Here is a 23866-nt window from a genome sequence, read left to right as displayed (position 1 = left end):
TATTTGGGAGACTGAGGCATGAGAATCACTTGAACCCAGGCGGGGGAGGGTACAGTGAGTTGAGATGGCGCCACTGCACTACAGCCTGGGCAACAGAGTAAGACTCTGTCTCAAGAAAAAAAAAGGTAAAATAAAAGTTATAGAATAACCCTATGCTTTAAAAACCCTGCATGACACTCACATAATAAATAAGACACCTACAAGTAAGAATAGTGAGGAAATTATCTCATCACCCAAAGCATAGTCCAACTCTTATATAAACTCTCTTTAAATGCATGTATACAGTTCTAGGAAGCACAACTTAAAAAACAAAAAAGAAAATTGGATGTAGTTGTTTAGAAGCTACAGATTTAAGGAAGCACTTGGGGAGACCCTTAGACTCTGCCGATAAAGTTTCATAGCTCACTTGAACAGGGATTTACTATTAAGGCCCTGAATCTCCTGAAGTCCACAATCTTGTTGGAGAGAAAAACACAAGCAACTATAAAGAGAACCTGCTAAACATGTACCAAATATCACTGCTGCTGACATTCAATAACTAAATAACACCAAACATGCCTCAAATCGCTCAAATCCCTTCTTGTCACCACCAGTCTACCAAAGACAAGAAGAAAAAAATAGACAATGTTGAGGCTTGAAATAATGTGTAAGCATTCTCACTGAAAGTTTTTCTTTTCTTTTTTTTTTTTTAAGATGTAGTTTCGCTCTTGTTGCCCAGACTCGAGTACAGTGGTATGATCACGGCTGACTGCAACCTCTGCCTCCTGGGTTCAATCAATTCTCCTGCCTCAACCTCCTGAGTAGCTGGGATTACAGGCAAGCGCCACCAGGCCTGGCTCATTTTGTATTTTTAGTAGAGGCGTGGTTTCACCACATTGGTCAGGCTGGTCTTGAACTCCTGACCTCAGGTGATTCACCCACCTCGGCCTCCCAAAGTGCTGGGATTACAGGTGTAAGGCACCATGCCCAGCCTGTAATATTGTGGAATATAAATGACTTATTGAAGTTGATTCAAATGCTTGTAATGCATTTTAAGACTGATCCAAAAATGACAGGCAGTGTGGGAATACTGGGTTAAATTACATGGAGGTACAAGAAGCATTTTACCTCTCCTCATTAGAAAGGAAATTCAACAAGTTATTTTATGTAGGAATATAGTCAAGAGCTTGTGACTAAAAGAACACAGCAAGAAATCCTAACTCTATCCATGACTCACTCTATAATCCCAAATCCAAAACCCTTCCTTGTTTCCTTGCCAGTTTCCGTAAAGCAATCAAAACATAATCCATATACTTATACCAAAGAGTCCTGTGAGGAAGGTGGGTAAAAACTGGTGTTGTGCTTTGACAGGGCTGATTGAAAAAGGTTATAGAGATAAATATGTTTTTGTTGGTTTAATAAGCAAGTTTATAAGCTATTTTGCAACATTAAAGCATATCTACTGAACATTAAAGCATATCTACTGTCATAGACTGTTAATACAGAATTAAATCACATGCAACCAAGTTTAAAATAAAATATTTTCAGGACTTAGTAAAGTGCTAAACCCACAGCAATAATACATTTTGGTACACAGTCATCACTCTACAAGAGACTGAAAATGTTTTAAAGAAAACATCAATATTCCTTATACACATTTTCCCAAAGACAGAATTCAGAGTGAAGCTTCAGGCCTAAAAAATCTGCGCTCTCTTTAAAAGGCTATGCATTAGTCAATATTATGTAAGCCAACAGAGAGAGTAAATTTTACAAAATTACTCTAAATCACTTAGCTTTGCTGTACTTTATAACATTTATGTAGCATTTAATATTCTTAGGCCAATATTAAACAAGTTCCCAAGAATCCACACCAATGAGGGCAGGGATCATGAAGAACTAAAGTAAGTATCAGGGAAAACAGAAGAAAGAACTATTTGCTGCATATGGATGTGTCCTTAGAGGGTTTATTTCTCATTCCTGCCTACAAGCAACATAAATAGGCTGCCATAACCAAATGAAGACTTAACATCTCTTCAGAGTTCCACCATTTATTATTTCCTGAACTTAATTTTATATAAATGTAAAATTAGAAAAATTGAAACCTGAAAACTTGCTGCAACAATCACATATTTTGAAAAGTAATATTCAAGTGGTCAGAGATACAAGGTTAGCTGGGAACACAAGCTTCACTTCTCCAGGGATGCCTTATGAATTTCAAAGCACTAAAAACCTACCACACATACTCAGCAGAATATATGAAAACACTGATAATTCATTCACAGTTACAGTTTTCCCTAAACTTTATCAAGATTCCCCCCAAAAAGGAGCATGTGTTTACTAAGGATGGACTTGATGATGTGAGTCAATTCAGCTATTCATAAACAGGAATAAAAAGATAAAGGTAATAAGAACATTACAGGCATGAGCTGGGCATAGTGGCTCACACCTGTACTCCCAACACTTTCGAAGGCCAAGGTGGGAGAATCACTTGAGGCCAGTAGTTTGAGACTAGCCTGGGCAACACAGTGAGATCCCCATCTCTGAAACTAAAAATTCAACAAAAAAAAAATTTACAAGAATTTAAAAAGATTCAACTGTAAGACATATTACTGGGCCAATTTACTGTACAAACCTGTAGCCAATCATTTTTTTTTTTTTTTTTTTTTTTTTGAGGCTGAGTCTTGCTCTGTCGCCCAGGCTGGAGTGCAGTGGCCAGATCTCAGCTCACGGCAAGCTCCGCCTCCCGGATTCCCGCCATTCTCCTGCCTCAGCCTCCCGAGTAGCTGGGACTACAGGCGCCCGCCACCTCGCCCGGCTAGTTTTTTGTATTTTTAGTAGAGACGGGGTTTCACTGTGTTCGCCAGGATGGTCTCGATCTCCTGACCTCGCGATCCGCCCGTCTCGGCCTCCCAAAGTGCTGGGATTACAGGCTTGAACCACCGCGCCCGGCCACCTGTAGCCAATCATATATGTGCTCAACAGAGAGTTCGAAAGGAAGCAGTCAAAAAATGAATTTTAAGGTTTATTTTGTATGAAAATGGCCCCACAATCCTGGTAACATTTGAGTGACATGCATTTCATACAGTTCAAAAACATCTGAGTATATTCTTCTCTGGATCAGGCACTGGTGCCAAGATAGGAAACATAAGCAAATTTTACAAAACAAAAACAGTAAAACTTGTGATTCGACAGCTAGTATCTCAGGTTAGAAGTTGTACCACCACAACCGACAAGCTGCAGCCAGTATTTCCTGCTAAAGATAAACTTTTTGACCCAAGAAAAAGAGATGAATATCACCTTCAGCCTCTGAAATTGCTGCTGTCCTTGCACTGGTGCAACTGGTGGGGCTGGATGAGCGTGACTCTGGACCACCTGGCCTCCATGGGGTTGCACAGCTGTTGGGTGATGATGGCTGCCATGAACTGCTGCTATGGTGGGCCCATGACTGCCGGAGCTCTGTGGCATGGCTGAAACCTGGGGTGAACAGAATACAGACAGGAAACTTCAAGGCTTGTATATTCTTCCCCAAATGTGTCTAAATAACTAACACAAATGTACAAAGATAATTAATTGGAAACCCAAATTTCTGCTGGGCATGATGGCTCATACCTATCTCACCTACATGGGAAGATCGCCTGAACTCAGGAGTTCAAGGCTACAGTGAGCTATGATCATGCCACTGCACTCCAGCTTGGGCCACAGAGTGAGACCATGTCTCTAAAAAGAGAAAAGAAAGCCTGGGCAACATAGTGAGATACCATCTCCACAAAAAATAAAAACTTGGCCAGGTGTGGTGACATGCACCTGTGGTCTCACCTACTCTAGCGGCTAAAGGAGGATTGCTTGAGTCCAGGATTTCAAGGCCGCAGTGAGCTGTGATCACACCACTGCTCTCTAGCCCGGGTAACAGAATGAGACCCTGTCTCTAAAAAAAAAAAAAAAAAAAAAAAGAAAAAAAAAGAAAAAGAAGGAAACTCAAATTTTCCACAAAAGGAACTGGCTAAATACATTACAGCCCACCCAAGTTATAACCGAATTATTTGTAGCTATTAAAAATTATATAGTTTAGCTGGGAACAGTGGCTCACACCTGTAACCAGCACTTTGGGAGGCCCAGACAGAAGGTTCATTTGAGTCCAGGAGCTCAAGACCAGCCTGGCAAACGTGGCAAGACCCCGTCTCTACTAAAAATACCAAAAAAATTAGCTGGATATGGTAACATGCATCTGTAATCCCAGCTACTGGGAGGCTGAGGCATGGGAATCACTTGAACCTGGGAGGTGGAGGCTGCAGTCAGCTGAGATCACGCCACTGCATTCCAGCCTAGAAAACAGAGCAAGACTGTCTCCAAAAAGAAGAAGAAGAAGAAAAAAATTACACGGTTTATCTCAAACTGTCTGTGGTAAAGGATGAATGTTTTTCTTAAAATTCCAATCCATCAGGGACCACAACTTTTATAAAAATCCAGTAAAACTAAATTACTATGAAAGTGAAAATTAAAAAGTACGTAAACCCCCCAGGCATGGTGGTTCATGCCTGTAATCCCAGCACTTTGGGAGGCCGAGGTGGGCGGATCACCTGAGGTTGGGAGTTCTTGAGACCACCCTAACCAACATGGAGAAACCCTGTCTCTACTGAAAATACAAAATTAGATGGTGGCGCATGCCTGTAATCCCAGCTACTCAGGAGGCTGAGGCAGAAGAATCGCTTGAACAAGAGAGGTGGAGGTTGCAGTGAGCCGATATCACACCATCGCACTCCAGCCTGGGCAACAAAAGTGAAACTCCATCTCAAAAAACAAAACAACAACAACAACAACAAAAAAAAAATAAACTCGTAATTTTTTTCTTGCCTTTTTATTGAGACAGGGTCCCGTTCTCTCACCTAGCCTGGAGTGCAGTGGTACAATCATGGCTCACTGTAGCCTTGACCTCCCCAGGCTCAGATGATCCTCCCATCCCAGCTTCCCGAGTAGCTGGGACTACAGGCATATACCACCATGCCTGGTTAACTGTCGTACTTCTTGTAGAAACAGGGGTTCACCATGCTGCCCAGGCTGGTCTCGAACTCTTGGGTATGGAGTCTACCTACCTTGGCCTCCCAAAGTGCTGGGGTTATAGACATAAGCCACTGTGCCCAGACTGTAACTTTCATTACTGGATTTTACAAATAAAAAATGATCATGTCCAATTGCTAGAATAGTTTCTAAACACTCTCAATTTCTATACTTATGCCATTACAAACTAGTAACAAAGGATACAGATTAGCCATTTGTAAGCCACACTTTCAACAGTGATATACAGATATATTTGAATCTGAAAAAAAAGTTCATAATCCACAAGTTGAATGTATTCATGTACTGTATATAGAATTAAACTTTTAAATAGTTTTTTAACGCACATTACACTGGGTGACAGAGGAAGACCCTGTCTCAAAAAAATAATAAAAGCACATTACAAAGCGGTATGATAAAAAGATTTTAAACCTTAGACAACTAATATATAGCAAAATGTTAGCATTTAATCTTGTGGTTACAGAATTAAAGATGACTCTTACTTTGTTTCTTTTTGTTTTTGAGACAGTCTAGCTCTGTCGCCCAGGCTGGAGTGCAGTAGCACAATCTTGGCTCACTGCAACCTCTGTCTCCCAGGTTCAAGCGATTCTCCTGCCTTAGCCTCCTGAGTAGCTGGGATTACAGGTGCCTGCCACCACACTCAGCTAATTTTTGTATTTTTAGTAGAGACAGGGTTTCACCATGTTGGTCAGACTGGTGTTGAACTCCTAACCTCAAATGATTTACCTGTCTTGGGCTCCCAAAGTGCTGGGATTACAGGTGTGAGCTACTGCGCCCAACCTACTTTGCTTATTATGCTTATCTTGATTTGCTATGAGCATTATATCTAATGTAAAATAAATTTTTTACCCAAATTGTTGATGGTTTGGCCTCAAACAAACGTCTTTTCTATTCTTTTATCTCAATCTTTCTCTTGTCCTCTTATAAATTTGAGTAAATAAAAGCCAAAACCACTTTCCTTCTATATCTATCGCAAGAAGTGCTATAAAACATTTTCAGAACATTTTTCCTTTTTCAGAACTGTTGATCACCACAGAAGACAACAATCTGTCCAAATGCCTGAATGCCCCGTCCTCAAAATAAAGAGACTAAATAACATGAAACTTTCTCTCAACAATGTTAAGTTTTATAACACAATTTAAAGAGAGAATAAAACTTTTTTTCAAATCCTCACGTTTATAAAAATTATCCTGGAGGGGCCGGGCACGGTGGCTCAAGCCTGTAATCCCAGCACTTTGGGAGGCCGAGACAGGCGGATCACGAGGTCAGGAGATTGAGACCATTCTGGCTAATACCGTGAAACCCCGTCTCTACTAAAAATACAAAAAACTAGCCGGGCGAGGTGGCGGGCGCCTGTAGTCCCAGCTACTCCAGAGGCTGAGGCCGGAGAATGGTGTAAACCCGGGGGGCGGAGCTTGCAGTGAGCTGAGATCCGGCCACCACACTCCAGCCTGGGGGACAGAGGGAGACTCCGTCTCAAAAAAAAAAAAATTATTATCCTGGAGGGAGATGAAGAAATGAGAGAGAGGGAGAAACCAAGTGACTATGCATAAATCCACAGAAACGATACAAGGCATATTAAAAGTAAAAAGAAACTATTTAGACAATTCTAAAAGCTCTAATGTACCTCAAAGATGGGCTATTATTCTGAGCTTCTATATTCCAGTATGCATGTTTTTTACAGGGTTTACAGGCTTTTACTAGACTGACTTATACAAGCACATTATAGTTTCCATTCAGAAGAAATGTAACTATCCCATAGTAGGAAACAGTCATTAACCTGTTTAGATAATGAAAGTAATCACCCAAGGTAAACAAGCAACTTTCTTTTCTTCCAAGTCCTAAAAGATGCCATCTGTTGGCAGTCTTCTGACTGCTGCCCCAGCCCCACAGGAAGGGATCAGACTGCTTCAAGGGGACTCCTGAGGAAGAGTGATGCCTCAGGAATCACCATTTCCTGCTTCAGCTGCATTCCCTCTTCTTTGTATTTTTATACTAAATTCCTAGAAATGGAATTGCCAGGTCAAAAACTAACAAAATAATCTGACACAAACTGCCAAAACGTTTTTAAAAAAGATTACCTCAGTTTATATTCCCAGTACCCATACATTTTTAAGGTCACTAACAAATGAGGTTGAAGGCCTCTCCAGACCAGTTATATGTTGAAGTAGAAAGATATCCACTATATATTAAATGAAAAGAGCAAACAGCAGACCAGTATGTAACGTATGATCCAAATTGTACAAAAAGAAAAGTGGAAAGGCCAGGCAAGGTGGCTCATGCCTGTAATCCCAGCACTTATTGGGAGGCCGAGGTGGGCAGATCACTTGAGTACAGGAGTTCAAGACCAGCCTGGGCAACATGGCAAAATCCTGTCTCTACAGAAAAAATACAAAAATTAACCAGGTGTGGTGGCATGCATCTGTAGTCCCAACTACTTGGGAGACTGAGGTGCGAGGATTGCTTGAGCCCAGGAGATGAAGGGTGCAGTGAGCTGAGATCATGCCACAGCATTTCAGCCTGGGTGAGAGTGTGACTCTCTCTCAAAGAAAAAAAAAAAAAAAAAGGTAAATAGCTAGATAGATTGATATACATATGCTTGTATATGCATACAGAACTGGATACCCAAGAAATTCACCAGTGGGAGAAAATCTGAGGCGTGACAGAAAAAAGTCATTTTATATCCTTTTTTTAAAAAAATCAAAGTGTGGCAGGGCGCAGATGCTCATGCCTATAATCCCAGCACCTTGGGAGGCCAAGGCGGGCAGATAACTTGAAACCAGAAGTTGAAGACTAGCCTGGTCAACATGGCAAAACCCTGTCTCTACTAAAAATACAAAAATTAGCCAGGCATGGTGGTGTGCGCCTGTAATCCCAGCTACTCAAGAGGCTGGGGCACGAGAATCACTTGAACCTGGAGGCCAGAGGTTGCAGTGAGCCAAGATCATGCCACTGCACTCCAGCTGGGGTGACAGAGCGAGACACCATCTCAAAAAAATAAAATAAGGTCGGGTACAGTGGCTCACGCCTATAATCCCAGCACTTTGGAAGGCAGACACAGGTGGATCACTGGAGGTCGAGACCAGCCTGGCCAGCATAGCAAAACCCCATCTCTACTAAAAGTACAAAAATTAGCTGGGAGTGGTGGTGCACACCTGTAATCCCAGCCGCTCAGGAGGCTGAGGCAAGAGAATTGCTTCAACCGAGGAGGCAGAGGCTGCAGTAAGCCAAGACTGCACCATTGCACTCCAGCCTGGGCAACAGACAGAGATTCTGTCTCAAAAAAAAATAAAATAAATAAAATAGGCAGGCCGGGCGCGGTGGCTCACGCCTGTAATCCCAGCACTTTGGGAGGCCGAGGCGGGCGGATCACAAGGTCAGGAGATCGAGACCATGGTGAAACCCCGTCTCTACTAAAAATACAAAAAATTAGCCGGGCGCGGTGGCGGGCGCCTGTAGTCCCAGCTACTCAGGAGGCTGAGGCAGGAGAATGGCGTGAACCCGGGAGGCGGAGCTTGCAGTGAGCCGAGATCGCGCCACTGCACTCCTGCCTGGGCGACAGAGCGAGACTCCGTCTCAAAAAAAAATAAAAAAAATAAAAAAAATAAAAAAATAAAAAAAATAAAATAGGCTAGGTGTGGTGGCTCATGCCTGTAATCCCGGTACTTTGGAAGGCCAAGAGGGGCGGATCACCTGAGGTCAGGAGTTCGAGACCAGTCTGGCCCACATGGGGAAACCCCATGTCTAGTAAAAATACAAAAAATTAGCCAGGCATGGCAGCAGGTGCATGTAATCCCAGCTACTCAGGAGGCTGAGGCAGGAGAATTGCTTGAGCCCAGGAGGCAGAGGTTGCAGTGGGCCAAGATCACACCACCGTACCCCAGCCTGGGCAGTAAGAGCAAAACTCTGTCTCAAAAAAAAAAAAGAAAGGCCAGGCGCAGTGGCTCAAGCCTGTAATCCCAGCACTTTGGGAGGCCGAGACAGGCGGATCATGAGGTCAGGAGATGGAGACCATCTTGGCTAACACGGTGAAACCCCGTTTCTACTAAAAAATACAAAAAACTAGCCGGGCGAGGTGGCGGGCGCTTGTAGTCCCAGCTACTCGGGAGGCTGAGGCAGAAGAATGGCGTAAACCCGGGAGGCGGAGCTTGCAGTGAGCTGAGATCCGGCCACTGCACTCCAGCCTGGGAGACAGAGCGAGACTCCGTCTCAAAAAGAAAAAATAAAAAAAACTGAAGTGATATATTACTTTCACAATAAAAAAGGGCAAAAACCAAATTTCTTCACTTCTACAAAACAGAGTAACAGATGATCAGTGTTGGTCAGGACATAGAACAAGAGGAATATACAATGCTTGGGGGAACTTGCTAAAAGATGCATATACCCTGTGACACAGCAATCGCTTTCATAGGTACTTGACAAACTCCTGTATGTCCTCAAACCTGCTGACTGGTTCGCAACAGTGTAAGGAGTTTGCCCCACAATGTAAATCAGCTATGGCAGACCCTTGAATAACACAGGTTTTTGTTTTGTTTTTAAGGAGACAGGGTCTTGCACTGTTGTCCAGTCTGAAGTACAGTTGCTTGATCACAGCTCACTGCAGCCTTGACTTCCTGGGCTTGAGCAATCCTCTCACCTCAGTCTCCCAGGTAGCTAGGACTACAGACGCACATCACTATGCCTGGCTACTTTATTTATTTATTTATTTAAATTAATTAATTCTTTCTTTTTGAGACAAGTTCACACTCTTTGTCACTCATGCTGGGTGTGGTAGCATATTCACTGGAGCCTCAACCTCCCAGGCTCAAATGATCCTCCCACCTCAGCATCCCAAGCAGCTAGGAACACAAGTGTGCACCATTACGCCCTGCTAATCTTTGTTTATTTTTAGGAGAGATGCCAGGCTGATCTCTAACTCCTTGGCTCAGGCCATCCTCATGCTTCCAATTTCCCCAAGTGTTGGGATTATGGGTGCAAGCCACTGGACTCAGCAACAACACAAGTCCACTTACACGTGGATTTTCTCCCACCTCTGAGATGGCCAGACTAACCCTTCATCTTCTTTCTCCCTCCTCCTCAGCCTACTCAATGTGAAGACAAGGATGAAGACCTTTATGATGGTCCACTTCCACTTAATAAACAGTAGATATATTTTCTTAGTATTTTCTTTCTTCTAGATTATTTTAAGAATATAATATATGACAAATATACAAAATACATGCTAATCAACCATTTATGTTATTGGTAAAGCTTCTGAACAACAATAGGCTATTTGTATTTAAGTTTTGGGGGAGTCAAAAATTATACATGGGCCGGACACAGTGGCTCAGACTTGTAATCCCAGCTCTTTGGGAGACTGGGGGGAAGATAGCTTGGGGCCAAGAGTTTAGGACCAGCCTGAGCAATACAGCAACACCTCATCTCTACAAAAATCATAAAAATTAGCCAGGCATGGTGGTGCGCACCTAGTCCTAGCTACTAGGGAGGCTGGGGCACGGGAGGACTGCTTGAGCCCAAGAGTTTGAGGCTGCAGTGAGTCATGGTCACACCACTGCACTCCAGCAGGGGCCACAGAGCAAGACCCTATCTCCTAAAAAAAGAAAAGAAAAGAAAAGAAAAGAAAAAAGTTATACATGTATTTTTGACTGCATGGGGGAGGGGGACAGTCAGTGCCTCAACCCCCACACTGTCCAAGAGTCAAGTCATATTTCACTATAATGATGTTTAATTCAGCTGTCTTTTTAAATAATAAATAGCAAGACTGTCTTAAGTGCGTTGATTTAAATTCTGGCACAAGCTTCTTATTTTTTCATGAATTGCCAATGAGTGCACTAAGAATATCAGAACGTTCACAGCAGCACCTTTGTAAAAGCAAAAACCTGGAAACAGCCCAATAGTCCAATGGTAGAATTGACAAATAAATTAAGTATATGCATATAATTTACACTAGAGTGAAAATGGTGGAATTACAGCGATCTACAAAAATGTGGGTTTTTTTAAAAAAGTGAGTCAAAGAAAAAAATGTTTCCATTTATATAAGAGTTCAGAAATATCAAAACTAAACAATTATGTTAGTTTTTTTTTTAAGTAAATAAAGTCAAGGGAATGATAAATACAAAGTTTAGATTAGTGGCTACCTCTGAAGGGAGGGAAAAGAAGGGAGCAGAGTGGGATACGCAGAGAACTTCAAAGGTCATGACAACATTCTCTTTTTATAAATTTGTACGGTGAGTACACAATTTTTTTTTTTTTACCTTACACATACTCAACAATTTTTAAATATCTAACACAGTATTAAAAAAATGTTTTATAACTGCCTAAAATCACTATTCCTCCTCCCTCATTCTAGTCCCTTGGTTCGCTCCAGCTTACCTGGTAGCTGGGTGTTACAGAGTACTGAATTCCCGTGGCTGACTGCATGGTCTCAGACACTGCTTCATATACAGGAGGGGCAGGGGCAAGCACCCGGTGTTGGTGAGGAAAAGCCTCTGTGCTGCCAGGGATCCGACGCTGCTGGGCTGCATACACCGGTGACTCCTGGTCATCCAAACGCCGCTTCATTCTGCACTCATGCTCAGGGATGCACTACAAAACCTGCAGATACCAAAAGCAATAGCATGCAAGTCAATTCTCACTCCAGTATGATGTACCTAACTTAGGACCAGTCACCCAAGTTTAGTAAAAGCTTGACTCCCAGAACTGATCATCTGTTTCATCTTAGTGACGTTTAAGTGTATGTGGGCATACTGCCCAACCACAGTGAACAAGTTATAAATGAAAAACACATTTAAATAACATAGTTTTAATTAATTTGGTACTGTGAAGTTGAAAAATAGGCTCCAATTTAAAAATACAAACACAACCTTTTTTCCCATTATTCTCTAGTTTTCTCCTCCAGTGCTATCACTCCTAATATTAATTACATATCCACATGCTGCAAAAATATTCAAGCACTTCTTAAATCCTCTCAAAACCTACTACTATAATTGTGGTCTAATTTAAAATTTGTTTCAACAATTAAAATGGTATCATGGAAAGAACACTGTGCCAGGAATGGGAAGACAAAGATTCTAGACTTGCCAATTTAAAATGCTATGTAATTTCAACAAGTTCCCTGTTCTATGTGAATTTGTTTCTCCAACTATAAACTAAGAAAGTTGGAACAGATCACGCCTAAGTTTTCTTCTGGTTCTAAAAGTTATAAGAAGAGATTCTCTTAGCTTCATAATATCTCTGTGGGAGACAATTTCCTTCCTGCAGGACACAAAAAGTCTACAAACATTTGGCCCTGGAATCTATTTGGGTCTTCGGAGTGTTTCCACATCAGTATCACTAATACAAGCGTAACACACCATCAGTGAGAAAGAATGCATCAGCCATCCAAAGAAAAAAGGCCCCACCACTTTTCCAGTCCCCAAAAAATATCTTAAATAAGACATTACTGCTATGGAAAGAAGATAAAAATTACAGTAATAGTGGGAGATCTGGCAAACCACTCCCCTCATCTAAAGTAAGGTATGTTAAAAAAATAATAATAATCTTTACCTAATTCTTAAGTCTACCCAAGATCTTTTCTTTAGCCTCTGGGAGCACATAAACCCTGAAGGGAAAGTAGTCTTTACAAGGACTCTCCAAGGCTGTTTCACCTTTTCTTTGTCCTCAAGATAGTCCTCAATCTGGCTGCCACTCTAATCCTTAGATCTGAAATCCTGTCTCAGGTTTTTCTCACATTTCACACACCTAAGTGGGACCCTGACACAGCAGCACAACTGATTAATTTGCAAGCTGGCCACTTTTATCTTTCTGTAAACTCGAGCCACAAATACGCTCTCTGTGGCCTATATAACTCCAGACTAAGTCTCTCAGCTTTGTGTGTGATAATATGTGGAACTCAGTTAAATGGAGTTGAGAACGTTTCTGACAGCTGCTGAGGAGAAGTAATTTAAAATGTCTTAGCTAGTTATGCTTTCCTAGGTTTTTCTAGTACGAAGTAGCATGTTTAGCTTAGTATTCCAAAAGCTTTTAGACATATTAAGAGGTTGAGAATATAGATTTATGCATGCTATTTGATATTTGCAGAGCCACTAATCAACTACAAACACTAAACCTCAACGTGCTTTGGGATGAGGAACTGGGTTTAATCATAGGTAGAGTAAAACGTCTTTTTGGCTATTTCTTATATATGTTCATGACTTTCAGTGGTTTGGTCTTGGGTTCTGTTGGTTGAAAACTGATGCTTAATTCATCTGAGACTAACCTCTGTAACCAAAAATGAAGTCAATACTTTATAGGCTGGATGCAGTGGCTCACACCTGTAATCCTAGAACTTTGAGAAGCTGAGGCAGGCAGATCACCTAAGGTCAGGAGTTCAGGACCAGCCTGACCAACACGGTGAAATGGTGTCTCCAGTAAAAATACAAAAATTAGCCAGGCGTGATGGCACACACCTGTAATCCCTGCTACTTGGGAGGCTAAGGCACGAGAATTGCTTGAATCCAGGAGGCAGAGGTTGCAGTGAGTGGAGGTCCTGCCACTGCATTCCAGCCTGGGCAACAGACTGGGAATCTGTCTCAAAACAAAACAAAAACAAAAAACAATTATAGAAATGTTATGATAGGGCAGCACTGGGTTTAAAAAAAAAAAACTTTATAGGCTGGTCAACAGTGGCTCACACCTGTAATCCCAGCACTTTGGGAGGCCGTGGTGGATGGATCATCTGAGGTCAGGAGTTTGAGACCAGCCAGGCCAACATGGTGAAACCCTGTTTCTACTAAAAATACAAAATTAGCCAGGCATGATAGCATGTGCCTGTAATTCCGGCTACTCAGGAGGCTGAGGAAGGAGAATCACTTGAACCTGCGAGGAGGAGGTTGCAGTGAGCGAGATTGCACCACTAGACTCCAGGCTGGGCGACAGAGAGACTCTGTCTCAAAAAACAACAACAAAAAACTTAATAAATAATAAGCCAAAATCAGATGTGAAGAGCACAGCACGACTATAGAAAAAACACTAGAGTACCTTTTAAGAACTGGATTCTATTGGATGGGAGAATGTTTGAGGGCAAAAAATAAAAACAAACAAAAAAGAACTGGATTCTACTCCAAACTCTATCTACCATGAAGCTTTCTAATTTTGGCCCTGGTTTATGAACCAGTCTATAAGGAAAAAGAAGAAGTGAACTTTTCATAGTATCACAGTATTATGGTTTATTCTGATATCATATCCTATCTTTTGGCTGTTAAAATATCGTTTTATAAAGCGATTGGGATTTCATATGGTACTTAACTTCATCCACCTCCAGAGTTTGCTTTCCATACCACCTCTACAACACTGCAGAGGCTGAACTTTCAGTGAACCATACTTTATTTCTTTAACAATTATCATTCACAGTTCTATTCCTAACTCTCTCTCTCAAATACATTGCTTCCACTCTAATCATACCCCTTGTTTCAGGGCCTAATCATCCTTCACAACAACCTTATAAGCAAGGTGTTCTCTAATTTATGAGTGAGGAAATTGAAACACAAAGATTAAGTAAACCGCCCAAGGTTGCACAGCTAGTAAGAGGCAAAGCTGGGATATAAATCCAGGAAATCGGTCTCCAGAGCCTGGCTCCTAACTACTTCACTACCTTACCTCTTACAGAAGAGAAGAAATGAAGGAAGAGTCCCTTTACTTATTTAAGGCACACACACAGGGAGCAAGTTCAGCTGTTTTTAACCTTTCACACACTTAGCTAACTCATCCTTCTTCAGCCTAAACCTAATAAAGCAGAAATGCTTCAGTAGCATTCATTCATTAAAAGCAAATGCTTAGTGAGTAGATATGAAGTCCGTATGATTTCAGCCCTTGCCCTCTAAAAGTATAAAAACTAGTTGGGGAAACCATACATAGCCTCACTAGTAATAAAAAATGTGTAAAGAAGGCTGGGCGCGGTGGCTCATGCCTGTAATCCCAGCACTTTGGGAGGCCGAGGTGGGCGGATCACTTGAGGTCAGGAGTTCAAGACCATCCTGGCCAACATGGTGAAACCCTCCCTCTACTAAAAATACAAAAATTAGCCAGGTGTGGTGGTGGGTGCCTGTAATCCCAGCTACTCAGAGGCTGAAGCATGAGAATCACTTGAACCTGGGAGGCGGAGGTTGCAGTGAGCTGAGATGACACCATTGCACTCCAGCCTGGGCAACAGAGCAGAACTAAGTCTCAAAATAAATAAATAAATAAATAAGGCTGGGCACCGTGCTCACACCTACAATCCCAGCACTTTGGTTGGCCAAGATGAATGGATCATCTGAGGTCGGGAGTTCGAGACCAGCCTGATCAACATGGAGAAACTCCGTCTCTATTAAAAATACAAAATTAGCCGGGTGTGGTGGTGCATGCCTGTCATCCCAGCTACTCCAGAGGCTGAGGCAGGAGAACTGCTTGAACCTGGGAGGCAGAGATTGCAGTGAGCCAAGATCACACCATTGCACTCCAGCCTGGGCAACAAGAGCGAAACTCCGCCTCGGGAAAAAAAAAAAAGTAATCTACTCCAAAGCAATTTTTAAAAAAATGATGCAGTGTGGGTAAGGATACAGGGAAACACTGATGGAGGAGGCTTTAATTGGTACAGCCTATTTAGTTGGCAACTTGTAGCTATTTATTAAAATTTTAAATGTGCATACTCATTCCATGCATATTATGGAAAACTATGTAAGAATCAGATCAAAGTTTATCCACAAATATAAATAATGAACTCTAAAACATACTAGATTTTGGAATACTAAAACTAGCAATTCTACTTTCAGGTCTCTATCCTACACATCTGCCGAGTATATTTATTGCAGCAAAGTATGAAAATCTAAATGTATATCAACAGCTAAATAAACGTGATCATGCATATTATGCAAAACTATGTAGGAATCAGAAAGATCAGGGTTTATCCACAAGTACAAAGAATGAACTCTAAGACATACTAAGTGAAAATAGCAGGCTAGGTCGGATACGGGGGCTTACACCTATAATCCCAGCACTTTGGGAGGCCAAGGCGGGTGGATCACCTGAGGTTGGGAGTTCGAGACCAACCTGACCAACATGCAGAAACCCTGTATCTACTAAAAAACCCACAAACATTAGCCGGGTGTGGTGGTGCATGCCTGTAATCCCAGCTACTCGGGAGGCTGAGGCAGGAGAATCGCTGAACCCAGGAGGTAGAGGTTGAGGTGAGCCAAGACGGTGCCATTGCACATTCCAGCCTGGGTAACAAGAGTGAAACTACATCTCCAAAAAAAAAAAAAAAGCCACATTCCAGCCTGGGTAACAAGAGTGAAACTACATCTCAAAAAAAAAAAAAAAAAGCCACATTCCAGCCTGGGTAACAAGAGTGAAACTACATCTCCAAAAAAAAAAAAAAGAAAACAGTAAGCTGTAGAATACATATAGCATGATCTCATGTATGTATACACACACAAAACGTACTAAAGATTTGTACATTTTATTATATGCAACATTTGCATCGAAAGAAAAATGTGGCTGGGCACAGTGACTCATGCCTGTAATCCCAACACTTTGGGAAGCTGAGGCTCAAGGATGGCTTGAGCCCAGGAGCTCGAGACCAGTCTGGGCAACAATGGGATAACCCTGTCTCTACAAAATTAAAAAAAAAAATTTTAGCTGGAAGTGTTGGTGTACAACTATAGTACTAGCTACTCCAGGGACTGAGGTGGAAGGATCGCTTGACCGCAGAAGTTGAGTTTGCAAGGTTGTAGTGAGCAGTGATCATGTCACTGCACTCCAGCCTGGGCAACAGAGCGAGACACCGAGACTCCGTCTCAAAAAAACAAAAAAGAAAAAGAAAAAACATGCTAGCGAGGCACAGTGGCTCACAAAGTGCCTGTAATCCCAGCACTTTGGGAGGCCGAAGCAGGTGAATCTCTTGAGCACAGGAGTTCAAGACCAGCCTGGACAACACAGCGAGACCGTCTCTACAAAAAATACAAAATTAGCCATGCATGCTGCCATGCACCTGTAGTCCCAGCTATTTAGGGGGCTGAGATGGGAGGATCACGTGAGCCCAGGAGATGGAGGTTGAGGTGAGCTGAATCTTGCTACTGCACTCCAGCCTGGGCAAAAAAGAAAAATGCTACAAACAATATTAAACTCTAGATAATGATAAACATGCTCAAGTACTTAGATGAAGTATACTAATGTCTGTGATTTTGAAATACATCAAAAAATTAGATTCATTGATGGAGGGATGGATAGGTGGACACGCATATGTTAAACCAAGTAGTAGAAAAATGATAATGGTAAAATCTAGGTAGTGTGTATATGCGTGTTCATTATATTTACTAAAATTCTATCAACTTTGTTGTATATTTAGAAATTTGTTTTTTGTTTTTTGTTTTTGTTTTGTTTTGTTTTATTTTTTTTTTTTTTTCCCATCAATTCGTCTTTTATATCAGGTATAACTCCCAATGCAATCCCTCCCCTCTCCCCCCTCCCCATGATAGGCCCCGATGTGTGATGTTCCCCTTCCCGAGTCCAAGTGATCTCATTGTTCAGTTCCCACCTATGAGTGAGAACATGCGGTGTTTAGTGAAATTTTCTTGATAAAGTCTTGGAAAAAAAAAATCCACAGATTCTGAGGGTTAGGAAAAAAAAAAAAAAAAAAACAGGAAGAAAAGTCAACAATACAAACCAGCTCCCGAGTGTAAAAAATAAGTACTACAAATTGGGAAAGGGGTACAGACATGTACACTTGGGAAGACTCTATAAAGGTAAATAATCAGCTACATCATGAAAATTAGAGATGAATTAGAACACAGGGGTATAGAGCATGAAATTAAAATATTATAGTAAGTTTAGACGTATAGGCAATAGTTATTTACAATCTTTGCCAAGTCATTCATCCCATAAGTAATTAGCAAGTGTGTACATCATACCTGGCGCTGTGCGGAGGGTTAGAAGTCCAGCACTGAGTCAGAGATTTCCTCCCTGACAACAGCCAAGTCTTCCATATATGACTGCTATCAGCTGACATCCTCCTCGCAACAATCCTGTCAGATAGGCAGTCCCAGAACCCTCCTCTTTTTTTTTTTTTTTTTGCAATAGTGTACCATTATGTCCATCAGGCTGGAGTGCAGCAGTGCAATCATGGCTCACTGCATCCCCAACCTCCTGGGCTCAAGTAATCCTCCCACCTCAGCCTCCCAAGTAGCTGGGACATAGGCAGCGCCACCATACCTGGCTAACTTTTGTATTTTGTATTTTGTACAGACAGGGTCTCGCTATGCTGCCCAGGGTGGTCTCGAACTCCTGGCCTCAAACAATCCTCCTGCCTTGGCCTCCCAAAATGCTGGGAGTATAGGCATGAGCCACTGCGATCAGTCAGAGCCCTCTTCTTTTCAGGGAAACTGATACTCAAATAACTTGTTCAAGGTCACATACCTAGCTAAAGGAGCAAGAGGTTGAATTCTTTCTCCTTGGAATATATGACCAATCTAAATTAGAAACATTGGACAGATCATAAAACCACGCTTGCAGAGGGGTACAGCATAACTCTAGAATATAAAATACTTGAAAGCCAAACGATGGAACCACAAAGTCAGTCACAAAAGTATTGTCAAGTCCTGCTTCAGCCAACATGGTTGGTCTCCAACTGTTTCAAATTTGGAGTTTACAGTACTCTCATAAGTCTAGTCTACGAAAACATTATAAAAAGAAAAATAAAAGCACTGTGATGTATAGAAACTATGGAAAGAAGACTAAATAATGGCAGCAGAACATTTAAAAGTCACCTGGCGGGCACGGTGGCTTGTGCCTGTAATCCTAGCACTTTGGGTGACTGAGGAGGAAGGATCATTTGAGGCCAGCAGGTGGAGGTTACATTAACCAAGATTGCACCACTGCACTCCAGCCTGAGTGACAGAGGAAGATCCCAAACACGCACACACAAAAAAACAACTACAAGTCCTAAAAGTCACCTGGACGTGTATTATAATAAAAGGTGGGGGCTGGGCATGGTGGCTCACATCTGTAATCCTAGCACTTTGGGAGGCTGAGGTGGGCAGATCACTTGAGGTCAGGAGTTCTAAGCCCAGTCTGGCCAATGTGGTGAAACCCTGTCTTTACTAAAATACGAAAAACAAATTAGCCGGGTGTGGTTGTGGGTGCCTGTAACCTCAACTACTCAGGAGGCTGAGACACAAGAATCGCTTGAACCCAGGGTGTGGAGGCTGCAGTGAGCTGAGATCGACAGACCAAGACTCCATCTCCAAAAAAAAAACGGGTGGGATGCAGGGCATAGTGGCTCACATATGTAACCCTAGCACTTTGGGAGGCTGTGGTGGGAGGATTGCTTGAATCCAGGAGTTTGAGATGAGCCTGGGCAACAAAGTGAGACACCGTATCTACAAAAAAAATTAAAAATTAGCTGGGCATGGTAGTGAGAGCCTGTAGTCCTTGCTGCTTAGGAAGCTGAGGTGGGAAGATCACTTGAGCCTGGGAGGTCGAGGCTATAGGTAGCAGTGATTATGCCACTGTACTCCAACATGGATGATGGAATAAGATCCTGTCTCAAAAAAACAAAAGTCTATCCTGGTCAGTTTGTTTAAATGCATACTCTTAGAACAAAAAATAAAATAAATAAATAAATAGGCCGGGCGCGGTGGCTCAAGCCTGTAATCCCAGCACTTTGGGAGGCCGAGACGGGCGGATCACGAGGTCAGGAGATCGAGACCATCCTGGCTAACACGGTGAAACCCCGTCTCTACTAAAAATACAAAAAAAACTAGCCGGGCGAGGTGGCGGGCGCCTGTAGTCCCAGCTACTCGGGAGGCTGAGGCAGGAGAATGGCGGAAACCCGGGAGGCGGAGCTTGCAGTGAGCTGAAATCTGGCCACTGCACTCCAGTCCGGGCGACAGAGCGAGACTCCGCCTCAAAAAAAAAAAAAATAAATAAATAAATAAATAAATAAATAAATAAACGCATACTCTTTATTTTTTATAAATGCATACTCTTGATATAATGGAAAGTTTCTCTTCAAAAGCAAACTTCTATCAAAGTTATTAAGTCAATGTAACTTCAACCCAGTGCAAATTTGAGTAGTCTAATTCAAAATTTGTCTAAAAGTCCACCTCTGGTTTAAAATCTGCTAAGAAAGAATCTATTACAGAATGAAAGGCACTCTATTTAGATTTCCTATAGTGATTAGAATTATTACTTGGCAAAATTAACAACCAGCTCTTCTCAAAAGACATCATTAGATCTAATATCAAAGCCTCCTTTGAACTCAGTTTTTACATTCTTCTAATGCAGCAGTCCTCAACTAGGGGAGATTCTGCCTCCCTAGGGCACATGTAGTAATGATGGAAGACATTTTTGGTTGTCACAACTCGGGAGGATGGAGTGCTACTGGTATCTCACAGGTAGTGTAAAAGGATGTTGTCAAACATCCTACAATGGACATGACAGTCTCCTCACAACAAATTATTTGGCCCCAAATGTCAACAGTGTGCCAAAGTTGAGAAACCTAAATCTAATCATAACCCCAAATTTCGTGTGTGTGTGTGTGTGTGTGTGTATATTATTTTTTAGATAGAATCTTGCTCTGTCGCCCAGGCTGGAGTGCAGCGGCGCAATCTCGGCTCACTGCAAGCTCCACCTCCCAGGTTCACATCATTCTGCGGCCTCAGCCTCCCGAGTAGCTGGGACTACAGGTGCCTGCCACCACGCCTGGCTAATTGTTTTTTGTGTGTTTTTTTTTTGGAGAGATGGGGTTTTACTGTGTTAGCCAGGATGGTCTCAATCTCCTGACCTCGTGATCCGCCCGCCTCAGCCTCCCAAAGTGCTGGGATTACAGGCGTGAGCCACTGCTCCTGGCCTTGTCATGTATCTTTTGTGAGCTTTGGTGGGATTATCTTATGCTGTGGCTTGACAAATTATACAAAGGTAGTCCAGGACAGTCATCTTGGTTATGGAACGACATCAATGCTTTTTTTTTTTTTTAAGACGGAGTTTCATTCTTGTTGCCCAGACTGGAGTGCAATGGTGTGGTCTTGGCTCACTGGGACCTCTGCCTTCTGGGTTTACGTGATTCTCCTGCCTCAGCCTCCCAAGTAGCTGTGATTACAGGCACCTGCCACCACACTCGGCTAATCTTTGTATTTTTAGTAGATATGGGGTTTCACCATGTTGGCCAGGCTGGTCTGGAGCTCCTGACCTCAGGTGATCCACTTGCCTCAGCCTCCCAAAGTGCTGGGATTACAGGCGTGAGCCACTGCACCTGACCATCAGTGCTTCTTTTACGGCATATGATACACCTTTAACCCGCATTATACCATTATACATTGGACAGACACTCTGGCCTAGAGTTTTTTAGAACTCTTTTTTTACGCCTGGTCCCCTTTCATCCCTTTCTTGGTTTCCTGTCAGGTTTGATCTGTAAAACTCTTCTGATGCAAAATTTTACAGCTGTTGTGATACCATAATGCTCACTGAGTCTATAAAAAAAAAAATAAAAAATAAGGCCAGGTGTGGTGGCTCACACCTGTAATTCCAGCACTTTGGGAGGCTGAGGCGGGTGGATCACCTGAGGTCAGGAGTTTGAGACCAGCCTGGTCAACAGGGTGAAACCCCATCTCTACTAAAAATACAAAAATTAGCCAGGTGTGGTAGCGGGCGCCTGTAATCCCAGCTACTTTGGAGGCTGAGGCAGGAGAATCACTTGAACCTGGGAGGTGGAGGTTGCAGTGAGCCAAGGTCACGCCATTGCACTCCAGCCTGGGCAACAGAGCAAGACTCCCTCTCTAAAATAAAAATAAAAAATAAAAATACTATTATTACTTACTATTTTAATAAGAATGTAAGTAGCAATTTCCTTTTTTTTGTTTTTTTTGGAGACAAAGTCTCACTCTGTTACCCAGGCTGGAGCACAGCGGTGCAATCTCAATTCACTGCAACCTCTGCCTCCCAGGTTCAAGCAATTCCCGTGCCTCAGCCTCCCAAGTAGCTGAAATTACAGGTGCGTGCCACCACACTTGGTTAATTTTTGTATTTTTAGTAGAGATGGGGTTTTGCCATGTTGGCCAGGCTGGTCTCAAACTCCTGACCTCAAGTGATCTGCCCGCTTCGGCCTCCCAAAGTGCTGGGATTACAGACGTGAAGCATCGTGCCCAGCCTTAAGTAGCAAATCTAAATTTTTATTCCGTACTTTCCTGGGCACTGGGGGATATAAATATCCAAAATGTGCAACATCCTTTAAAATGCAACCAACTACTCATCAAATATCATGCAAGAACCTGGAACATAGCCATTCTATAGATTTTTTCTTTCTTTTAAGAAACGGGGTCGGGCGCGGTGGCTCATGCCTATAATCCCAGCACTTTGGAAGGCTGAGGCGGGCAAATCACAATGTCAGGAGATTGAGACCATCCTGGCTAACACGGTGAAACCCTGTATCTACTAAAAATACAAAAAATTAGCCAGGCGTGGTGGTGGGCACCTGTAGTCCCAGCTACTCGGGAGGCTGAGGCAGGAGAATGGTGTGAATCTGGGAGGCAGAGCTTGCAGTGAGCTGAGATCGCACCACCGCACTCCAGCCTGGGTGACAGAACAAAGACTCTGTCTCACAAAAAAAAAAGAAAAAAGAAAAAGAAACAGGGTCAGCTGGGCACAGTGGCTCATGCCTATAATTCCAGTACTTTGGGAGGCCAACTCGGGTGGATCACGTGAGGTCAGGAGCTCAAGACCAGCCTAGCCAACATGGTGAAACCCCATCTTTACTAAAAAAACACAAAAATTAGCCGGGCATGGTGACGTGCGCCTATAATCCCAGCTACTCAGGAAGCTGAGGCAGTAGAATTGCTTGAACTTGGAAGGTGGAGGTTGACCAAGATCTTGCCACTACACTGCAGCGTGAGCAACAGAGCCAGACTCTGTCTCAAAAACAAAAAACAAACAAACAAAAGAGTGTCTTGCTCCATTGCCCAGGCTGGAGTACAGTGGCATGATCATAGCTCATTACAGACTGCTGGGCTCAAACAATCCTCCCACCTCAGCTTCCTGAGTAGCTGAGACTACAGAGTGGCTAATTAAAAAAAAAAATTTTTTTTGGAGACAGGGTCTCCCTACATTGCATAGGCCAGTCTTGAACTCCTGGCCACAAGCGATCCTCCTGCCTCAGCCTCCCGAGTAGCTGGTACACACCACTACACTTGGCTTCCACTCTGTAAACAGGTACACACCACTACGCTTGGCTTCCATTTTGCAAATTCTGATTCCAGGTTTCAGGTACAGCTCTAGTAAGGTTCTAGCTTATCACCTCTGGGTCTTTCTTTCCCTTTCTGCCCATGCATCATCAAATGAAATACTTTGAAAACTCACTTCATAATTTTGTCGGAGAGAACAGTCATCTTCTTTGCTCCATAATTGTAAGCATTCTCATTTTTAGACTAATAAATGACAATCAGAATGAACAATCCAGGCTGGGCGCGGTGGCTCACACCTCTAATTCCAGCACTCTCAGAGGCCAAGGTGGGTGGATCACGAGGTCAGGAGACAGAGACCATCCTGGCTAAAATGGTGAAACCCCATCTCTACCAAAAATACAAAAAATTAGCCAGGCATGGTGGCATGCACCTGTAGTCCCAGCTACTCGGGAGGCTGAGGCAGGAGAATCGCTTGAACCTGGGAGGCAGAGGTTGCAAGTGAGCCAAGATCACGCCACTGTACTCCAGCCTGGGCAACAAGAGTGAGACTCTATCTCAAAAAAAAAAAAAAAATTCCAATTTTTTTTTTTCATTTTTACACACTTTTTCATTCTAACCACCTA

The 23866-nt window shown here is 42.7% G+C and overlaps 1 protein-coding gene across 4 annotated transcripts in view; it reads right to left on the bottom strand.

The window, feature by feature from the left end:
* SIN3A (SIN3 transcription regulator family member A) overlaps positions 1 to 23866 on the bottom strand; it is a 91719-nt gene that overhangs the window by 51470 nt on the left and 16383 nt on the right. For all 4 annotated transcript variants that reach the window (XM_033190964.1, XM_033190963.1, XM_033190961.1 and 1 more), the window contains exons 2-3: positions 11425 to 11646; positions 3277 to 3453 (exon numbers count right to left, since the gene is read on the bottom strand). In XM_033190964.1, coding sequence (XP_033046855.1) covers positions 3277 to 3453; positions 11425 to 11613 — 366 coding nt within the window. In that variant the 5' untranslated portion in view covers positions 11614 to 11646. The remainder of the gene's footprint in view (positions 1 to 3276; positions 3454 to 11424; positions 11647 to 23866) is intronic.

This window comes from Trachypithecus francoisi, unplaced genomic scaffold, assembly GCF_009764315.1.
Source record: "Trachypithecus francoisi isolate TF-2019V2 unplaced genomic scaffold, Tfra_2.0 Lachesis_group3, whole genome shotgun sequence".
Lineage (NCBI taxonomy): Eukaryota > Metazoa > Chordata > Mammalia > Primates > Cercopithecidae > Trachypithecus > Trachypithecus francoisi.
This window is presented reverse-complemented; position numbering and strand designations above follow the sequence as displayed.